The sequence below is a fragment of the Aricia agestis genome, chromosome Z, assembly GCF_905147365.1.
Source record: "Aricia agestis chromosome Z, ilAriAges1.1, whole genome shotgun sequence".
Lineage (NCBI taxonomy): Eukaryota > Metazoa > Arthropoda > Insecta > Lepidoptera > Lycaenidae > Aricia > Aricia agestis.
In genome coordinates, this window is record NC_056428.1 from 8,334,801 (window position 1) to 8,355,365 (window position 20,565).

A 20,565-nucleotide genomic window follows, 5' to 3' on the forward strand; every position below is an offset into this window, starting at 1 on the left:
TTTTCTCAGGAACGCGTGGAGGCATGAAGCTGAAATTTATATCAATTACTCAGGTCTACTGTCCCTTGAAGCTGTGAAAAAATCAAACTTCTAAGCCAACGCAATCAAAAGATACAGCCGTTTATGCCGCAAATTTTCGACACTTGCAAGGGAATCAAAACCTACAGGGTGCTTCCCGTGAACTCAGAATCTTGAAATTTGGTACGAAGCAACGTCTTATAGCATAGATAAAGGAAAAATTACGAAAACCATAAATTTTTAGTTACATCACATAATATATTTTTTTTTAATAATTTTAAACTTACTACCCATTTCCTCATAAACGCGTAGAGGTATTAAATTGAAATTCATACTAAATACTCAGGTCTATAATACCTTTAAGCTGTCGGAACCCTCGGTGCGCGAGTCCGACTCGCACTTGGCCGGTTTTTACTTTGGAAGTCGGTTTTAATTTTTTGTTAAAAAATAATAATTGATAAATTTAAATTTTAGTTTTACAAATAATACTAGCTGTTGCCCGCGACTTCGTCCGCGTGGACTTCAGTTTATAGCGCGCGATGTCAACAAAATTGGTGTCAAAAGCTTTAATATAAAAACCCTGGTACCCCTTAAATCAAAACAGCTGTGCAGTATCAGTAGGGTTGCTGAGGATTCCTCTTCCGCTTCCTCATAATAAGGAAGTTCCGCAATATTTTGGGTTCCTCAACCGTTACCGCATCCTCATAAATAAATAAAAAATCCTCTTCCGCTATCGCTTCCTCAAAATTTAAGAGGAATTTATGAGGAATTTCACTGCGCATGCGCGTCGGCCGTCGCGTATGCATCTTTTTTGTGTGCGTGTGTTATGTATAGTACTGAACTCCTCCTTAATTGCTGGACCGATTTTGATGATTCTCTATTGTGTGTGTTTTGAAAATGGTTTAGATTCATAGTTGGGTCCACTGGAAAATGCCCTTTTAATTATTTTTTGTGTAATGTATGTACCTAGTTATGGACAGACAGGACAAAGACTTTTGGGTTGGGTCCGCTAGTATTTTTAATTTCCTATCATCCTCTTCCTCATCCGCTTCCTCTTCCGCTTCCTCATCCGCATCCTCTTCCTCAAAATATATCCTCTTCCTCATCCGCATCCTCTAAATTTGCGAGTGAAAATTCCTCTTCCTCCTAATCACTTTCTCAACAACCCTATTAGTGTGCATATAATATTTCAATTTTTTAAAATAAGTAATCTTTATATTTTATGCCAAATTATTAAGCTTATTTAGCCATTTTTTAACAACAACAACACACAACTTTACCCATAAACTATTTATCATTGATAGGTTTAAGGTTACGTCACTGCATAGATAAAGTACTGATTTAATAAGTAACGTAAAAAAGAAATAACAATCGAAAAAAAATTGCCCATACGATAATACCACCTCTTATAGAACGACTTCTGGGCAAGCGTTAGCGCGATGTAGGAGACGCACGGCGCCATCTATTTTGAATTTTTGAAACTAACTTAATTTGAACAAATTTACGTATTTTCACCCCCTTACAACGCTTTTTTCCAGTAAAAAAGTAGCCTATGTCCTTTCTCAGGCTTTAGACTATCTGTATACAAAATTTCATTACAATCGGTTCGGTAGTTTTGGCGTGAAAGCGAGACAGACAGACAGACAGACATACTTTCGCATTTATAATATTAGTATAGATATCCGATGTATATGAACCATATTTTTGGTGTGAATTCGGTTATAAAGGTCGTCTCGTTTTGTATGTGTTTAAGTTTTTTTTGAAGGATATGGTCAGTTAATCAATTGTTTTTTTTGAGCAGCATTAGTTTTTCTGGTATGCATTCAGTTAATTAGCAGAGTTAAGGTAGTGTGCTGAAAAAATATTCTGATGTGCATTTAATAATATCCCTATAATAAATTTCCAAATCATTTTAAATACCTTAATAACCTAGTATTCAAAAGAGAAACTACAAAGTGGTTAACAGAAAAAAGTTTTTATAGCATCCAAGAATATATGAATTATAATTGAATTTATTACTGTAATTTTGACATTTTGCTGCTTATTTTTTATGAATTTTACTTATTTTGACTTCTAATGGATATTTTAATTCTAATTTAATAATTACTTGCTTCGTTTTGTAATCGATTCTAATTTTGTAATTCTATAAATTAATTTTCAATATTATATTAAATGTTTACTTTGACTTTTGCACGCCACCTGGATGGCAGGATGTTTAGAACAGTATTTTTAATTTGAAGACCTATGTAATGCACTACATTTTTGCAATAAATGTATTTTATTTCATTTCAAGGTCGTAAATATCCCAAAAATGTTTTTGATGATTACTTAAAAATTAAATATTTCCTTTAACCATTATTTTATAAAGTGAGATTGTATCATTGTAATAGTGCAAGTTATTTAATGTTAGTAACTCAATAAGTGTAATAGATATTTGTTGAAAAGCCCAGAAAGATTCTTAATTTCGAAAAATATAACTATCGAGTCAAAATAAGTGAATCGTGTTTTCCGTTAGGCAAATATCAGATAAATATACAATGATTAAATAAATCCCAATTTCATTTAAGTCAATCGTCTTCCGGGATTGTAATACTTTAAATTAGAAAACACGACAAAATTTGGAAGCCCGCTCAAGAGAACTCTCATTTTTTGTCATTAATCAGGTGATGGGCATGCTTTGTCCTAACAAAACTTGGAAACTTCATCTTATCATAGTTCGATTCTTGTTAAAAGCGAAAATTGGTACAATATTTGCTGTCTGAAAAAAAATTGTATTCAAAATATCCTACAGAGGACTATTTGGACGACACGTCAAGAGCCAAGTTCTCAACAACATTTAAATACTTCATTATTATGTTCACAGGAGTTGAAGGACTGCAAGAGTCAGATGACGGACCTGACCAACCAGTGGTACCAGGCCATCAGGATCTCCAACGACCACGACACGGACGAGGACGAGCTGCAGACCAGCTCGATGTCCAACTCGCACACCAGCCTGCAGCGCGGCGTCTGAGCGGGACGCATATATTTTTCATGCACCTCCTTTTTTCATTAATTTTTCTTAGTTTAAAACAGTTGTGTGCGGACAGTTTTGAAAAAAATACTTAGATTGTTCAGTCACTGCGCTCCTTCGCACTGTGCTGATTATCTTGTTTTAGTGCAATATAAAATTTATTTTATAAAAATACTTACTTAAAGTATTAATATGGTTTTTTACCAATATTATTTTAAATGAGCCATTTGTGTCAAGCGGACTAATAACATGGCTATAATATAGATAAATAAAAATAATAGGCCAATGGTCGAGGACGTTATTTCGAACCATTGGTCTATTGTTAAAAATTAGTACAATTTTTGTTTGTGAGAATTATTTATTTTAAAATTAAGCTATGGTACTTAATAATATAATTATTGGTATCTCTGAAAATGAAATGTTATGAACTAATATAAATGTCCCTTAAAATTTTTAACATAAATTATTATAATACAGTACCTACTTATGATTAATCAAAAAACATTCTTGATAATATGAATAAAAATGCTAAATTTTCTAAAATGCAAGCATAATAAAACTGTGCCATATTGTTGTTGTATGTTAAAAACGAGTACAGTTATATTGTGTAATTTGTGATTATTATTGATTTTATTGCGTGTATAATGTATAATAATATAAGGTATATTCGTAGGAATAAATTGAATACCACTTTGGTCACTATTTTATCGTTTGACAAGGCAGGTTTACTTGTAAAATATTTGATTCCTTTGGTTTCTTTTTTAATGCTTAAGAGTTATTTTTATACTACTAACGAAATGCATCTTTCTAATATTCAAGGCAGGTTTACTTGTAAAATATTTGATTCCTTTGGTTTCTTTTTTAATGCTTAAGAGTTATTTTTATACTTCTAACGAAATGCATCTTTCTAATATTCAATAACAGCTCAGTAATTATTTTGTTGCATAGATGGTCATAAAAATTAAATAATCTTTTTAATATTCAGCTTTAATTGCATTACTAATGAGATTCCAGCACAAGTTAAGAAATATCTTTATTATTTTTTATACTGTTTGATACATTCATAATCCACCATAACTTCATGTTCTACTGACTTTGATCGAGACCTATCATAATCTCTTTTTAAATATAATATATTAAGTCTTATGAGCGCCATTACGCTCAAAGCAACAATGCCAATGCCAATCATATTCATATAATATTATGTGATTATAACCCGGTCATAATATCTATAGACCGAAGAGAAGATTAAGGTTTTCCAATCCTCGCGGCGAGCGACCGCGATCGACAAAAATTCAAATAAAATGCCACTTTATGACATTCACTTTGCACTACGCCCCTACAAAACAGCGGCGGCACTGAAGATTGGAAAGTCACTTTTTTAGCGTGATATGCGAATACCACCCAAGAGACGAGTCTGCAGATATTTTTACGGATTGTACGTGTATGACGTATATTTAAATAACTTCCGTCCTAGCTTATAAAGCTTAGTTTTCATATTATATACCAAATTAACGTTTTGAGTATTATTAATTGTATTTTTATATATTCTTTAATTAATTTACTAATGTTATTTCACACTAAACAAAACTTTCCGCCCGCTGTGTGTCACGACGTCGTCAACGTGGAACGGTGCGGTAACGTGGCACGTTACCTTGTCGCGACGTGCAAAACGTCAACGTAACTTGAAAACATAGATGAAGTATATACTATAGTTGTAGTCTTAGCCCGTCATCGCGTGGCCATTTTGTGCTTATTTTCATACAAGTAGTGTGCGTTTATTTTCTTGAATATTTCTATTTTTCGATTATTTCGAAGCACATTATGATATAAAGAAAGTCAATTAGTTCATGATATCGATTAACTATAGTTCAAGTGATGAGAATCAGTAAACACACGTAAAAAGCTATGCAATTTTTATAGCCAAATTATTAATTGATGTGACATTTTTAGCACTAATGTCTTATGTAGCACGAATAAAGGACGAATAAACTTATAAATTATCTTTATTTGCTTACAAAAATACCGATTGAAAAGCCCAAAAAACGTCGTTCAAAACTTACGTATTTAATGTTAAATTCACGTGTTTGAGGCATCCTTTGGCCATTCTTATGGTTTATTATTTAGCGGAACCACAAAACTCAACAATATCTAGCATTAAATGTTCACTAAAAACCTTTATTAAAACTTTTATTACATGAAATATGCAGACCGACCCCTTTGTTATGTCCTAGTAAGTAGGACATAACATTACACGCTCTTGACGCTTATACACCGATATAAGGCTCTCTCCAGTCTATAGTACCTCAATGCTTGAAAATGCACGTCACCCCGACACAATGGTGCACGTCGCCGTGCCTTGTAAAATTCTACCTATTGTGCATTAACTAGGGTATTTTATTCGAATAGAATAGAAAAAGTGTACGTTACGGAAACGTCACCGTAAAACTGCACGTCACGTCGGCCGACATGGCTCGATCTGTTGCGCTTGCTCAGTTAATACCACGGAGCTAACTTTGTATGAGTTCCGTGGTTAATACTTAATGCACAATAGGTAGAATTTTACAAGGCACGTGCAACATTGCGTCGTCGTGATGTGCATTTTCACGTTACGTTAACGTAAATTTGCACGTCGCGACAACGTAACGTGCCACGTTACCGCACCGTTCCACGTTAACGACGTCGTGACGTGGACATGTGGACAGGCCCTTGCACTTCTCCATAAATTGACGATGCAAAATCGATGTTTCTGAACTTTCCAAAAGATAATTTCACTAAGTTTATATTTTTATGTATTTTTAATATTTTAAAGTCGTGAATATTGTGATAGTATTATTAAGTTCGGTTTTAACGCACAGTGTTTAAATCAGTATTTTGGTTGTGTTATTAGATATATATAATATTGTGTATAGTATTGTTAAGGATCAATTTATACTAGCGCAGAGTCGAAGCGCATCGAAGCAAATTACCAAAACTAAACATAACAAATTCAACCTTAACTCTTAGGAGGAATCGCTAACACAGTTTTTCTATACAAACATATTCCCCAATTTACTCCCTGGACAATGGGTCTAGGGAAATTATTTTTTATACCATATTGGGATCTTCATAAATCTATGCCTCTACGTTCGATTTTTCTAAATTTACTAATAAATAAAAAATATGACCCTTCAAAAATCGCAAAAAATGAATGTCCCGTACCCCGCCAATCCACCGACCATAAAACACGTGCACGTGCCTGCGCAGGGTGAAGCGTGATGCCAATAGTTTCTTCGTTTAAATTCTACTGCACCCGCGTTCCCTCTTAACTTCAAAGCGTTAACGCACACATTACTTTTGAGAATTTGAAAAGGGCGCGCACATTCGCTCGAATTCACGTGAATGCGCCCGACCAACGCTGATTGTTTTCGCAGAAGTAATGTGTGCGTTACGCTCTGGAGTTAAGGTTTAATTTTCTATGATCAGTTTTTGGGAATTCGCTTCGATGCGCTTCGATTTTCGACTCTGCGCTAGTATAAAATATTGACCCTTACTATAGAAAATGTTTCACATTTTATGTTTCTGGATTTATTGATTGTGTGTTTCTGGATTTCAAATGTTTTTTTTAACCAAACTTTTATACATTACTTGAATTATGAAACTAGTGCTGATAATCTGCATCATTCTTTCCCTTTGGTTATAAGATTTAGCTACTTAAATATTAGTAAAATGACGTTTATTTTCCTATGCGATTATTTTCTAATCGGCAGTGCAAAATATAATGAAGTTAAATGCTTATACAAAATTTATAAAATTCTGTTATTATAATATTGTAAAACAATAAGATACATTTTCTGAAAATTATATTTAGTCAAACTTCGTATTTCGGTTAAATTTGGGTTTTTGGTCTTAAAAGGTATTGGTATGGAAAGTGACACCAGCAACAATCTTTGTAATGTTGTGTTTAAGTATTAATAAATGTTCCTGTTTTATTGAGCAATTGTGTTATTTTTCTATTCCATAATCCATAAATTCTTCTAACTTTGAGAAATAATTATAGACCACAAAAATGCTAGTAGTAGAATAATGTACCTAGTATTAGGTTGTCTGGCAGAAACTGCTGCTAGCAGTAAGACCGCCTATTTGTACATATTTTTCCTTTATTGTGTTTTTTAAGTCTAAGTTTAGTTTTAAGTTGTAAGTACAAATAATGTATTTTCTATTCTATTCTATATTGTGGAATTGCATGCAAGCCACGAGCACATCTTAATTAATAATATTATTATTAACTATTCTCTATGTAATTTCCCCACCTTATTTATACATTATTTAAACCACATTACACATAAATTTTTTAGCTATTAGCAATATTGGATTGGTAAGTAATTAACACCTCCATCGTGGCATCGCAGACACAATAGATTTTCAAATGTTATGCGGCAGCCGGCTGCTGCTTGGGGATTGATGGGCTAAGTATCTACTAGTAGATCTACTATCTCTACAAGTAGTTGCCCCATTATGCCAGTCAGTTTGCTATTAACAGACAAAAGAGCTAAAATAGGGTGGAAACAGAATAGAAAGAAAAAAATATTTGTAGTTAAAATTATTTTATTTAAATTAGTAACCTTTTAAATATTTTAAAATAATGTTGAGAAAGCATAAATGAGGAGCTGGCAAACAAAACCGGATTAGTCCGTGACAAAAATATTTACAGTGGTTAAAAAACTAGTATCACTACTACTACTACTACTGAACTGATCCGGTTTTGTTTGAAAATGGATAAAGCTTTTTTAACCGGTTTGGATTGAAATAATTAACAGGAATTGACGCAAATGGGTCAAGAGAAGACAAATCGAAAAAAAATATACTTTTGTACTCTGATGGACTTGTCCGGTTTTGTTTGCCAGCTCCTCAAATGTTAAGTGTTTAATATGGTACAAGACATAGATTTTAGTCTTCTTCATTTTCTAAATTGATGTGGCTTCCAAATTTACCATACAAGTGTGCTTTAAGCTCACTCATTTGGGATTTTAGCTCCTCACATTTTGCCTCTATTTCACTTATTTCTGCTTGTCTTTTTGTTTTATTTTCTTCTAACGATTTCTGTAACAAAAATATTTTATTACTTTATATCAAACTTTATTCAACATCTCTGTATCCTTTCACACCAAGAAACGAATGAGGATTGATCCAGGGAGGAGAGAGAGGTAACCCGGTCGATAGAGAAAACTCCTCACAAGGAAATGACAAAAATTTTCCGGAAGCTCTAAAAATGTTTCATACTGGAACTAGGGCTATGACTACCATGTTAATTATCAAGTCTCTTCATCCATTTAACTAATAATAATTAAGTAGTTAAAGTTAGTCAATGTTTTCTGAAGTTTGAAGCTTTTAAGTGAAAATCTGTAATCTTGCTACTCACCATAGTATCTTCCAAATTCTGACATATGAATACCTCTCCGACCAGATACGGAATTTTTTCAGTGTCATCTGCGAGGCTCAACTCTTCTACAGCTTCCTCAAGATTTTTTACATCATTCAGTTTTATTTTTAATTCATCTTTTAAATCATCTACTTTAGCGTTAAGTCTGGCAAACTTGTTAATTTTTTGCTGGTCCTCGTACGATATATGTACATCTGAATCCTAAAATATAAATTTAGTAGTTAAAACTTAAAACAATGAATTAATAAACTTATCAGTGTTGTTCACACTTCATACAAGGTTTTATGATCTGAACGTAGGTGCTATTTCATTCTTACCGGTTGAAAAGTTCCTTTTCCTGAATTTGCCATAGTTTTTGGTGTATAGTATAATTAGCTGTGTAATACTTATAGTTTATTAATTAAATTTGATTTCAGATGTGTTTGAGGGAAATCGTGATTTACAAGATTGTAAGGTTAGATTTTTTTTACAATTGACAAATGACATATTATGTCAACTAGACGTTTTTTTTCTTTCTTATGGCACTTCGGCTATATAACCATGGCCAGTGTCGAGTATAAAATATATGGCGGGAAAATAATAATATTCTTTAAAATTTTCAGCATTGTTTTTCTATATTGTCAAGGGCATAGATAACGGTATGGAAATTTACCCGATACTAGAAATAACGGTAAAAATTGGAATTAATACCGGTAAATGTTATAACGGTAAATAGGATTTATAACGGTAAATATATATGTTCTTTGATAACGTTACCTACCTTTTGTGAAATAAGTACTTAATTTAATCAGTCAATTCAGTATGCAGTATGCACAAAATTAAACTAGACGTGTCTGGTGACTAGGGTTGTTGAGGAAGTGATTATGAGTAAGAGGAGGAGGAACAGGAATTTTCACGCGCAAATTTAGAGGATGCGGATGAGGAAGAGGATATTTTTTGAGGAAGAGGATGCGGATGAGGAAGCGGATGAGGAAGAGGATGATAGGAAATTATAAATACTAGCGGACCCAACCCAAAAGTCTTTGTTCTGTCTGTACATAACTAGGTACATACATTACACAAAAATTAATTAAAAGGGCATTTTCCAGTGGACCAAACTATGAATCTGAACCATTCTCACACACACAATAAAGAATCATCAAAATTGGTCCAGCAATTAAGGAGGAGTTCAGTAACATATACAATGGCTTTATACAGCCGTAGTGAGACCGATTACCGCATATTATGGCTGCGTAGTGTGTCAAAAAAAGGCTGAACAAGTAAACTGTCGCAAAAATCTGAACAGCGTCCAGAGACTGGCATGCCTAATAATCACGGGTTCGTTTCGTCAATACCCACCGCTTCCCTCGAGGCAGTGATCAACCTAACTCCGCTTCCTCTGCTTGTTCAGATGGAGGCTAGAAAGGCCAGGCAGGGCCAGGACGGCGGGCAGGACAAATTAGGCCTCCACCCCATTTAGACAGCTGGAACAGTCTCTTCGTGAATCACCCATCATGGACATGCAATCAGACGCCATGATCAAGGTGCATAGCTTTTCGAAGCAATATCAGGTTCTTATACCTGCCAGGGAGGACTAGAAAGGAAATATCCCAATTAATATTCGCCCTAGCGATATAGTTTGGTTCACGGATGGATCAAGGAAAGAACCGTGCGGGAACCGGATTCTACGGGGGCAAGCCACCAAGAGGCAAACATGCCAGTTTGGGGGAGTTTGCGACCATGTTTCAGGCTGAGGTCTTCGCAATCATCGGTTGCTTACTAGAAAGCCTAGAGATGGCACTAGTTAACAAAAATATTTTTTATCTTCTCTGATAGTCAAGCTGCACTTAAAGCACTGACTGCTGCAGAAGTTTCATCGAAATTGGTTCAGGAATGCATTGAGACGTTGAACATGCTAGGGAGGGACAATACAGTAACGTCCCCGGCAACGAAACCGCAGACGAACTGGCTAGGCTTGGGGCCGAGAGTCTCATATATGGCCCAGAACCGGTCTGCGGAATATCTCCCAGTACTACAAAGCAAGTGCTCGAGGAATGGGTTCGCGAACTAAGCAGAAAGCAATGGGTTGAGTCCCAGGCCTTGAACACTCCAAGGCACTAATTGCTGGCTTTAACAAGAAACTGTCAAAAATAGTGCTCACCATGGGTAGGAATCAATTAAGAATCCTTACCAGAAGCCTAACTGGGCACTGCAAGCTCAATAAGCACCTTAACAGAATAGGTGTTAGTAGCTTAACGACTTGCAGATTCTGCGAGGAGGAGGACGAGACACCTATACACCTTCTCCTTGACTGTCCTGAGTCTGTACTACAGAGCAGGAACAGGCACCTTGGTCGCTACGAATACTCATCCACAGAGGAAATTCGTGGCACCAACCATAACCACATCGTTCAATTTATGAGCAGCATTGGGTTGGGGACGGTATTCTAATGCGAAGGAGTCACAATAGATGACCTGCCTTCAGCAATAAAAAAAAAACATACACAACACACGCATACAAAAAAAGATGAGTAAATAATACAATTCTCTGGCTCTGGCGTGTGCATTGCCATGATTGGATACGCGACGCGCATGTGCAGTGAAATTCCTCATAAATTCCTTTTAAATTTTGAGGAAGCGATAGCGGAAGAGGATTTTTTAATTTTTATTTATGAGGATGCAGAACGGTTGAGGAACCCAAAATATTGCGGAACTTCCTCATTATGAGGAAGCGGAAGAGGAATCCTCAGCAACCCTACTGGTGACTATAGGAAAAATGACGTTTAATGAGAATGACATGGCCAGTACTCAGTAGTTCAGTGCTCAGTATCTTTATTCAAATATTACTAATTTATGGTTTGTCAGCACGTGCGTCCTGCGCTGGCTGCCGGATGGACTATGTTGTTTTGCAGACGACGGGGCGAGGTGGTATACAAAGCACAGACGAATGGAGGCAGTCAGTTCAGGACGTTCGTTCTAGTGGAGATAGAGAGAATAGGGCTAGCTGCCGCCTCGCTGCGTTACTGCAGGTAAACTGGTTTGTGTGATCCACGGACATGCCGCGCCGCCAGAGCCCGCCGGGGACCTGCGGAGCGGTGTTTTTGCCCTTGGTGTGCGTTGGTATTTATTGTATGTAATACATATTGTAGAATTCTCTTTGTGCTATCGTTCGCGGCGAAATTGACCGGTCTGCCCCGCCCCGTCGTGTGCAAAGCGCCTCTGATCCGACGGGCTACGCTCCTTAAAATATATTCCGTATTATAATACCTACATATTTTGTAAATGCTATCATATAATTTTGTGCTTCCTTTTTTAAATGTGTTGATATTTTTTACTACAGTCTACAAAATATATATGTATTAAACGTAGAATTCTAGTAATAAATACTAAGACATACAAATAATTATCCATATTTTGCCAATCCCCCACATTCGCCACAATTAAAACAAGTAAATAAATACGGACATAGGTACCTTGCATAATCGGTAAAAAGTACCCTGCATTCATTGACTAAACAAATTGCGGCACCATCTTGACTTGTTAAGTCTAAGTTTTTTTAAAATGAAAATAAGGGGGCGAACGAGCAAATCACCTGATGGGAAGCAACTTCCGTCACCCATGGACACTCGCAGCATCAGAAGAGCTGCAGGTGCGTTGCCGGCTTTTTAAGAGGGAATAGGGTTATTATCTTATTCCCTTCCCTACCCTCCCCTATTGGGGAGGGTAGGGAAGGGAATAGGGGAGGGGATTATGCCTCCGGTAAACTCACTCACTCGGCGAAACACAGCGCAAGCGCTGTTTCACGCCGGTATTCCATGAGAACGTGGTATTTCTCCGGTCGAGCCGGTCCATTCGTGCCGAAGCATGGCTCTCCCACGTATAAAAAACTGGTGCTCGGAAGTCGGAAGTTGGGCTGCGAGTGAGATTTGGTTTACGACGCATACCACATACCTGATACCAGAAAATATCGTTATATTTACCGGTATTTTCATAACGATATTTTTTGGTTATGTCACTAGATATCAATAAAAAAAATACCGTTATCTGGCTACCATTATGAGAATACCGGTACGTTACGATATTTTTTCGGGTATTCGATAACGTTATGAAGCCCTGCTAAAGTCTAGTCGTGGTTTAAGTAAAAGTCAATACATACAGTCAAGTAGACAAGTCAGTCGATTCAGTAAAGTTCAAACTTTGATGGAGTTTTGGAGGGAACACAAAATAGCACGTTTCTGGATATTGCATCACTTTCCTTCACTTGTGCACGATGACGAATATTTAATGGTTAATATTCTACCAATATTACACATTAAAAACCTATCGACGCCCCCACTGAATAATCAGACAATGTGCTATTGTGGGGTTTTTGCTGTTATGCGATTTTTGGCATCTAGAAGTCAAAATACATCATGGGATTTTTTTTCAGAATTTTTCTGTGGATATTTACAAAGATATAAAAAATATGTGTTTATTCCATAACAAGACTTAAAATTGTATTTTACACCAAAAACTGGGCAGACTAGGCTATTGCGAAAAAATATATCAAAACGAATTGACGATAAACGACTATTGCATGACTATTCGAGTAAATAAATTGCTGCCTACTGCACACTTCCACTCCTGCGCATCTCACTTTCACACTCCTCCCACTCAGGTAGGCGCTGATCACCCGCATCAGGTTCCCCAGACACCTAACTTCAGCTAACCGAACCTTTACAGCTGGCCACCAAGCATTCTCGAAGGCCCCCTCTGTGTCCAGCGATACCACAACAGAATTTTTCTCCTTCTCTATCTTCTCTCTGATGTGGTTCAATAGCCTATAGAGGGTCTTATCTTCTTTCGCGAAGACTCCTAAAAAGTGCTTGAAACTGTCACGACAGCACTTGCTACAGTTTAACGCCTGCAAGCAGCTGTCAGACAGTTAAACATTATATCTTTACAAATATTATCTTTATCGTAAAAAGTCATAGGACCTTTTTTATTGATATTTCCATAGACTTAATTATAGGTTTATGGATATTTCAATAAAGAATAAAAAAAAATTGTTCGGTTGAAAAATAACAATTCCTTGCAATTGTTTAAACAGTTTGTTTAAACAATATGGCACCGGGTTGCGCCCTGGCAACATGCATTTATATCATCAGGAGGGCAATTTGAAGAGGATCGCATAAAAAAATTGAGGTGGAATAGTTTTCGGTAGGTACTCATGCGCCGACTCGTGCTAGTCTAATAGAAAAATTGGCTAAAACATCTTGTCATTTCTTAACGTCTAGTTGAGTTTTGCCGGGAATGTGAAAAAAGTGATGTTGTTTATTATTTTAATAAAATTGTATTAGATGGGTTTTTAACATAGCGACGCCCCCACCGAATAATCGGACAATCGTAAAAATGAAAATGTTCAGGAGAGCCGAAAAACTGAATTTGTTAATAACTCCGTCAAAAAAATAAGAATATCTGAATGTCCCTGGCTAGCTTTTGTGGATGTTTTAAGTCTTCATAGACGTAAGAACGACCAGCGGATGTAGAGTGACATTACATTCGTTTTTATGTTACTCTCAATGAGCCCTTTCATATTTTGATACCCATATTGCAGTAGTGCATTAAAAATATCTATTCCGCTTTCTTGGATGAGCCACCACATATTGGACGTAGAATGACATTTCACATTACATTAGTTTTCGAGTTACTCTCAAAAAGCTCTTTCATTTAATATCCATATTGTATGACTGCATAGAAATAACTATTTCGCCATTTTGGATGGTCGGCCATATTGGATTTAGAGTGATGTCACATACCATATCGTGCATTGTAATCCAAACTAAACGTGTACGTGTAGGTATACTATAAATATGCTATTATATAATATATTACGTAGTCTGAAACCAGCTTTACGATCCCTTATTTTAAGCGGGACTTAAATCTGATCCCACAAATTATAGGCCTATATCGATTCTACTGACTCTAAGTAAAATATTTGAAAAAATAATTTTAAATCAATTTCTATTACATTTTAACTTAAATAATTTATCACACAATAATCAATATCGTTTTACCAAGGGTCGATCCACAACAGATGCTGGTATAGGTCTTCTTTATAGTATATTTGAAGCATGGGAGGGGTCGCAGGATGCCCTAGGGGTTTTTTGCGATCCATCCAAGGCTTTTTACTTTGTTGAGCATGCTACATTGATCAGGAAATTGCACCACTATGGCATTCGGGACTCAGCACTGAACCTTTTGACATCTTACCTCAAAAATAAAACTCAAAGGGTTGATATTAATAGTAAAAGGTCCAATGGGACCAAAATATAATTAGGCGTCCCACAGGGATCCATTTTAGGTCCATTCCTTTTTATCTTGTATATATACTTTATCTTGTTAAGCATAATGATAATGAGATACTTAGTACTTTTTGCTGATGACACTTCACTTATTTTTAAAGTGAAAGGACAACAGTCAAATTACGACGAGGTAAATAGTGCTCTCTCAAAAATAGTTAACGTTAACAACTTACTTCTAAATTCTAGGAAAACTAAATGTTTTTCAAATTTACTTTGCCCAACGTTAGGCAAGTTAAAACCAATATACTATTAAATGATGAGAAGATGGATTTGGTGGACACCGCTGTATTCTTAGGCATTACACTAGATAGTAAACTACAGTAGGGTCCTCATATTGCTAATCTTGCAGATGGGCTCAGTTATAGCATACGCAGTCAGAAAAATACGGGAAATTTCTGACGAAGACTAGTTTATTTCAGTTATTTTCATAGTAGAATGTCGTATGGCATCCTCTTATGGGGAAACGCTGTTTGACATTTTTGGGCTGCAGAAGCGAGCTATGCGTTCAATTTATAAAATGTCAGCTTTTGAATCTGTGAGAGAAAAGTTTAAAGAAATTGGTATTCTAAGACCATGCGGGCACGGGCAACTTAGTTGCACGGCGATTTATTTGTCTCTTTCGAAAAAATAATTGCCATGTCGCCGGGGTGCGCGCACGAGAGCGACAGTGACCCGACTTTTTTCAGTTTTTTTCTTAACAGTCATCAACATGGATTTGGTCGAGACGGCTGTGGTCGTTGCATTCGCTATAAAAAACCGAAGAAAGCGTCGAAAAATAGAATATTGGGTGCATCCACTATGGAGCGATCGACTGACTCTCGGGAAATTTTATACTAGTTTTATGAAATTGAGAGCATACCCAAAAAATTTTTTTAGTTACTTTAGAATGAGTGTCGAAAGTACTCTAGTATTTTAGAAACTCATTGCTGCAAGTACACACAAACTCACGCAGCGGCGGTCGAGTGGCAACTGGCCGGTCGGCAACTTTTTTGTTGCCCGTGCGCGCCAAGTGCGCGCACGCGCATAGAAACCAATAGGGAAGGAGACACAGAGTTGCGTCGCTACGTGCGCGCACTTTCATACTAGCTCCTAGACTTCATCAAGAGACAAATAAATCGCCGACCAACTAAGTTGCCCGTGCGCGCATACCCTTACTGTTGCTTCTCAATACATTTTGGATAATGTATAAAGAATCTTAGTGTATAGGTCAGTGATCTTAGTAAATTTACAACCAAAAGTGACAGTCACGGAAGAAGTAGGTACTAAAAATAAGTACAAATACAATATACGTCTTTACAATAAAATCCCAGAAAACGTTCAAAATAAATTTAAAATAGTAGTCAAAGAACGTTTGTGTGAAGGTCAATGATTTCATAAACGATGGCACATCTTGGGAGTAGGATGGCTGCTTGCAAGGCTACTTCTACATTATTGTATGTTGACATTGTATAATTTTAAGTTACAGCATTGTACATTTTATTTTAAAATATTAATTTTTTATCTCGCTTTTTTTTGGTAAAAAAGTGGGCTCCCTGCGAGTTCCTTACGCCCGCGCCGGTTCTTCTCGCTGGGTGAGTTCCTGAACCGGTGGTATCATATTGTAGACTTTCAACAAATATTTGCAAAAAATTATTCTGAATTTTTTTTTTGAGTTTGAGTTTGAACCTATCTAGGCCATAGAGCCCTCAATGCCTGCTTCTGTCAGTAATCAGGCATTATAGTATTTTTCATAATATTATTATGATATGGGCCAAAATACACGATTAAGATTTGGTAAGAACGCTAAGATCCTTGGTTTTTTTAAGTTCTCTCTGACTTAGGCATTGTCTACCAGAGGCGTTTATAAATAAACAGACGGCACGTATTGGTAATTACGCGGAAATCTGAACTGTCAAATGTGTATAATTATGTAAATCAACACTTGGATATAACAACAGAATTGGCGAGTTGTGATGAGCGCACCGGCCGGGCCGACCCCTCTACTGCGCCTACGCCGACCTTAGACATTCACTCCTGTTTCAAACGTCGAACGGTGCGCGCGCATACTAATAAACTTATTTTTTTTTACATAAACTCGTGATGGAGAAGGAGCCGCAGCCAGATTCCATGGCTACCATTACCATGAAACCGGAGTACCCTCCTTCCGAAGTGTACAGCACTTCCGAGCCGCCACCGGTAATTCCTCATTTATTTTTTCATTTTTTTTGCACAATTATCGTTCAAGATCTGACGCATTTTAAGTAAATAATTAAGATTTATGAATAAATTTCACGTAACACGTTACTAATTAAGTACGTGTCATTCTGAAAATGTACGATTGAGATGAATTATGTGACAGTAATTTATTGTTTTATAGGAAGTTTTCGAACATAAGAATTTGAGTTGTAAATATTATTATTACGAGCATTAAATTTCTAGGCCATTAAATTGCAGTTTGATCAAGATAGTTTAGAGTTAGTTATGTTGTCGGGCGACGTCGAGAAAGCGCCTTTCTCCCAGGCTGTAGCGGTTGTTACGTCCCCGTCGTGTCTCTAGCAGTCCGCAAACTTATTTACAAACCTTAACTTTGGAGTCTAGGCAGTGCCGGATTTATATTGTTTATGCATATAGGCCACTTTTTTTTTAGCCGCCCTATGTACGAAATCTGCCGCCCCTAGACCGCCTATTTATAATTCCATGGCTGAGTCTAGGCCTAAGTTAAGATTGCTAAGGATATCCGCTAAAGAGATAGAAGTTTACTAGATATTTACTTCCTTTTAGACACAAATAAAATCTACGATAAGTGGGCGATTCCGCTAGAGACGACCCTCAACACGAATTTTTAAAGTATAGCATTTGTTAAATTTTTTTATTGAATTATAAATAAAAAGATGTATATTTACTAGCAAAAGAACTTTTATTACTTAACAGATGTTTCAAAATGATAATTTATATTCTTTTATTTTTAAATATTTTAGAAGAAATGCTACAAATGACACGAAAAATCATAAATATTTAATAATTTTCTTTGAATAAAATATTTTATTTATAATTCTCCCCTATTCTTTTAAATTATAAATATTAATTTTGAATTATAGGTGTGCTGTAGTTCGGTTTTATAACAATACATCAAAAAAGGTTTGCTTAAGTTACATTATTTAATTGTTTGTAGTGATTTAGGTGATTTCTTTTCTCAGATTACAATTTACTAATAATAATATGTATTGCATATCAAAAATGTAGATATTAGTAGCAGCCTTATGAATAAATTTAATTTCTTTAGACTTGTTGCGCCTGCGAAATTCTGATGTTGCACCCGCGATCGTGAAAATTGTTAATAATTTCTAGTACTAATTACTTAAATTAATTTTATCTAGTTAAATCATTTCTTTGTCTTATACACTTTTGAAATATGGGTTAATAAATTATTAAAAGTTCCACAATTAGTAGTATTCTCAAATGAACTCGTCCAAGTTCTTAAAAGAGGACCAATTTGGTTGCACCCGCGATAGTACTTCAAACATATTTTGTGGCTTTTCTTAGATTAAATTTTAGTTTTCATTTACAATTTATGATTGAACTAGTTAAAATGTATCCCTTCAAAAGATAATTTATTAATAAATGTGTTTTATTTTGTCATTAGGACGCTTTAAGTGCGTCAAAATGTTGCACCCGCGATAATGGAATCGCCCAAGTACTAAAATATGTACATAACACCACGAGCCATAAAGTTTTTTAGACAGTAGGTAAGTACCTCACGAAAGAGCTTTTAAGATAATTAATACAATTATTATTTAAATGCACAGTCTAAAAAGCTATATATACAATTACGTAGGTATGTCTGCCGTCTGTGAAACATGGACCTTAAGATTTGAACGCTCTTTCTGCAGATTCTTTACATAGGTACTTACTTTCAAATATTTTTTCGAAATTTTTGAAGATATTATTCATACTTTGGACCGGCAAATCCCAAGACCAGTAAACGGCAAACCGTTGTTAGAAAAAACTTACTTTCAGTCACTGTGCGTTACAAATGTTTTCTAAAAGATAACACTTAAGAAGTCGGTTAAAGATACCAATAAGTACTTTTTAGTTGTTGCCGACGACAGAACAGGAGATAAAAAACCTACTGATGATTAAAGAATCCTGAAAGTAAAAAATGTATTATCATGTCTTAAAAATGTATAATATTTTAGATGACAGATAATACACCCGCTTTTTCTGGGAACAAACTCGCGATACGTACTCATAAATGTGAGAAAATCATTGTTCTATTGTTTGTGACCATCATTATAATAAATAACATATAATTGGATTTTATCATGCGATACAATGCGATTGAAATCGCTGAAAAAGATGATGTAATTTTGTTTATTTTAATGGAAAACGAGATTCATCTGCACCAGGCGGTACCGGCACGAGTACGTACGAGAACATCATTTGAATTATTATGGTAATTGTTACAAAAATAAACTATGATTATGATCATAAATCATGAATATTCTAGAAATAAAACTTTTTGAAAATCAAAATAATTGTATGTTACGCGTACACTTCCAAGAAAAACGATTAGTTCCAAAACGACGAATGCATTACCTACGTACAAATTTTTGTAGATATGCTACTAGGATAGGTCCGACTGAATATGACCAACATTTGTGTCAAGTTTTAAATACAAGATGTAACAAAACTAAGTCATAAAACTTTAGGGTCTGTTTGTGTTCCTTGTAGGGAGTTCACTGTGAAAGTAGCGCTGAAAGACCAACATTTTTTCACTTTTGTATTTTATTTTTGGGAAATTCGTGACGCTGGGACACTCGCCCATACAAACGTGAAAAAGAAATTGGTTTTACAGCGCTGCTACTTTTACACTGAACTCTCTACAAGGACCACGTACACACCCCAAATTATTATCACTTAGTTTTGTTACACCCTGTGTAAGCAAACACAAATCTCATTAGCAATGTTGAAGATCAAAATAAAGTCAATGTTATGGTTGGAAAAACCCGGCGTCTTGCAGGGAATAAAAACAAGCCGGAGTGAAATCTTCGTCGCTGACCGACTGTTGAGTTGTTGACACAATAGGGCTGACGTCACGGTGTACCGTGCCATTTAGCGACTTCGTTATATTCTGTATTGACCTATCAAAGACCAGAGTAAATAGCCGTGTATCCTTCAACCCAACACTAGCCACTGTGGTCTGAGAAGTTGTTTTTTTTTTGTTTTTAATAACAAGAAGTTTAAATAAAGTGGCATCTTGATAAACCCACTCTTAAAATAGATATACCTATAGTATTGTTGTAAATGGCATCCGCCTTTTTAGTTTGAACAAAAATTATTTACTTAAAAATCCCCGCACGATCACTAAACGAGAATCTAGAAGCGTCGAGAGCATCTGACTTTTTGTGCGTTTGCGCAACATTTTTGCATTAAACTTTTTCGCAATCGCTATTTGAAGGTTTATTTATAAATGTCGACTATTTGGCTTTATAAACCAGCAACTGCAAAGAATTATCAAACACGATTTGTATCAACTAGAAGTACTTTGTTGATCAAGGTAACTCCGTCAATTTAATTGATAATTAGGGCAATTTAAATAAATATATTTCATTTACTGATCTATTTATAGTTTTACTCAACGTTAGGTTAATCCAATTTGCTTGGTTTATTCGAAAGATTCTTCGAATTAATGCATAATTTTCCGCTTTGAATCTTCATATTTGACAAATAGATCCCTAAATCGGAAAATTATCTATGACTACTCATAATATTTTTAAAAAACCTATCCAACGATACTCCACACGGTGGAGT

At 35.6% G+C, this 20,565-nt stretch overlaps 3 protein-coding genes and 1 long non-coding RNA gene across 4 annotated transcripts in view; 2 read left to right on the forward strand and 2 right to left on the reverse strand.

Moving 5' to 3' along the window:
- LOC121739454 (sodium/hydrogen exchanger 8) overlaps window positions 1-3,494 on the forward strand; it is a 28,036-nt gene extending 24,542 nt beyond the window's left edge. Inside the window, exon 7 of the mRNA XM_042131942.1 lies at window positions 2,882-3,494. Coding sequence (XP_041987876.1) covers window positions 2,882-3,031 — 150 coding nt within the window. The 3' untranslated portion in view covers window positions 3,032-3,494. The remainder of the gene's footprint in view (window positions 1-2,881) is intronic.
- Window positions 1,557-19,468, reverse strand: LOC121739458. Its single transcript, XR_006037451.1, has 3 exons — window positions 19,459-19,468; window positions 15,823-15,925; window positions 1,557-1,568 (listed from the first exon to the last, which is right to left on the reverse strand). It is a non-coding gene; the product is annotated as an uncharacterized LOC121739458 (long non-coding RNA).
- LOC121739456 (probable prefoldin subunit 4) lies at window positions 7,924-8,891 on the reverse strand. The gene is made up of 3 exons (XM_042131944.1): window positions 8,771-8,891; window positions 8,433-8,654; window positions 7,924-8,113 (listed from the first exon to the last, which is right to left on the reverse strand). The coding sequence occupies exons 1-3, from the start codon at window positions 8,801-8,803 to the stop codon at window positions 7,961-7,963; spliced, it is 408 nt and encodes a 135-aa protein (XP_041987878.1). The 5' UTR covers window positions 8,804-8,891; the 3' UTR covers window positions 7,924-7,960.
- LOC121739455 (activating signal cointegrator 1 complex subunit 2 homolog) overlaps window positions 16,752-20,565 on the forward strand; it is a 78,207-nt gene continuing 74,393 nt past the window's right edge. Inside the window, exon 1 of the mRNA XM_042131943.1 lies at window positions 16,752-16,950. Within this exon, the coding sequence (XP_041987877.1) occupies window positions 16,855-16,950 (96 nt within the window). The 5' untranslated portion in view covers window positions 16,752-16,854. The remainder of the gene's footprint in view (window positions 16,951-20,565) is intronic.

Excerpts from the sequence above, each read along its gene's own strand:
- LOC121739456 (XM_042131944.1), bottom strand. The coding sequence starts at position 8,803 with ATGGCAAATTCAGGAAAAGGAACTTTTCAACCG. Across the intron at positions 8,655-8,770 it reads GAAAAGGAACTTTTCAACCG|GATTCAGATGTACATATATC; the intron begins GTAAGAATGAAA and ends TTTATATTTTAG. Across the intron at positions 8,114-8,432 it reads AGAATTTGGAAGATACTATG|AAATCGTTAGAAGAAAATAA; the intron begins GTGAGTAGCAAG and ends TTTTTGTTACAG.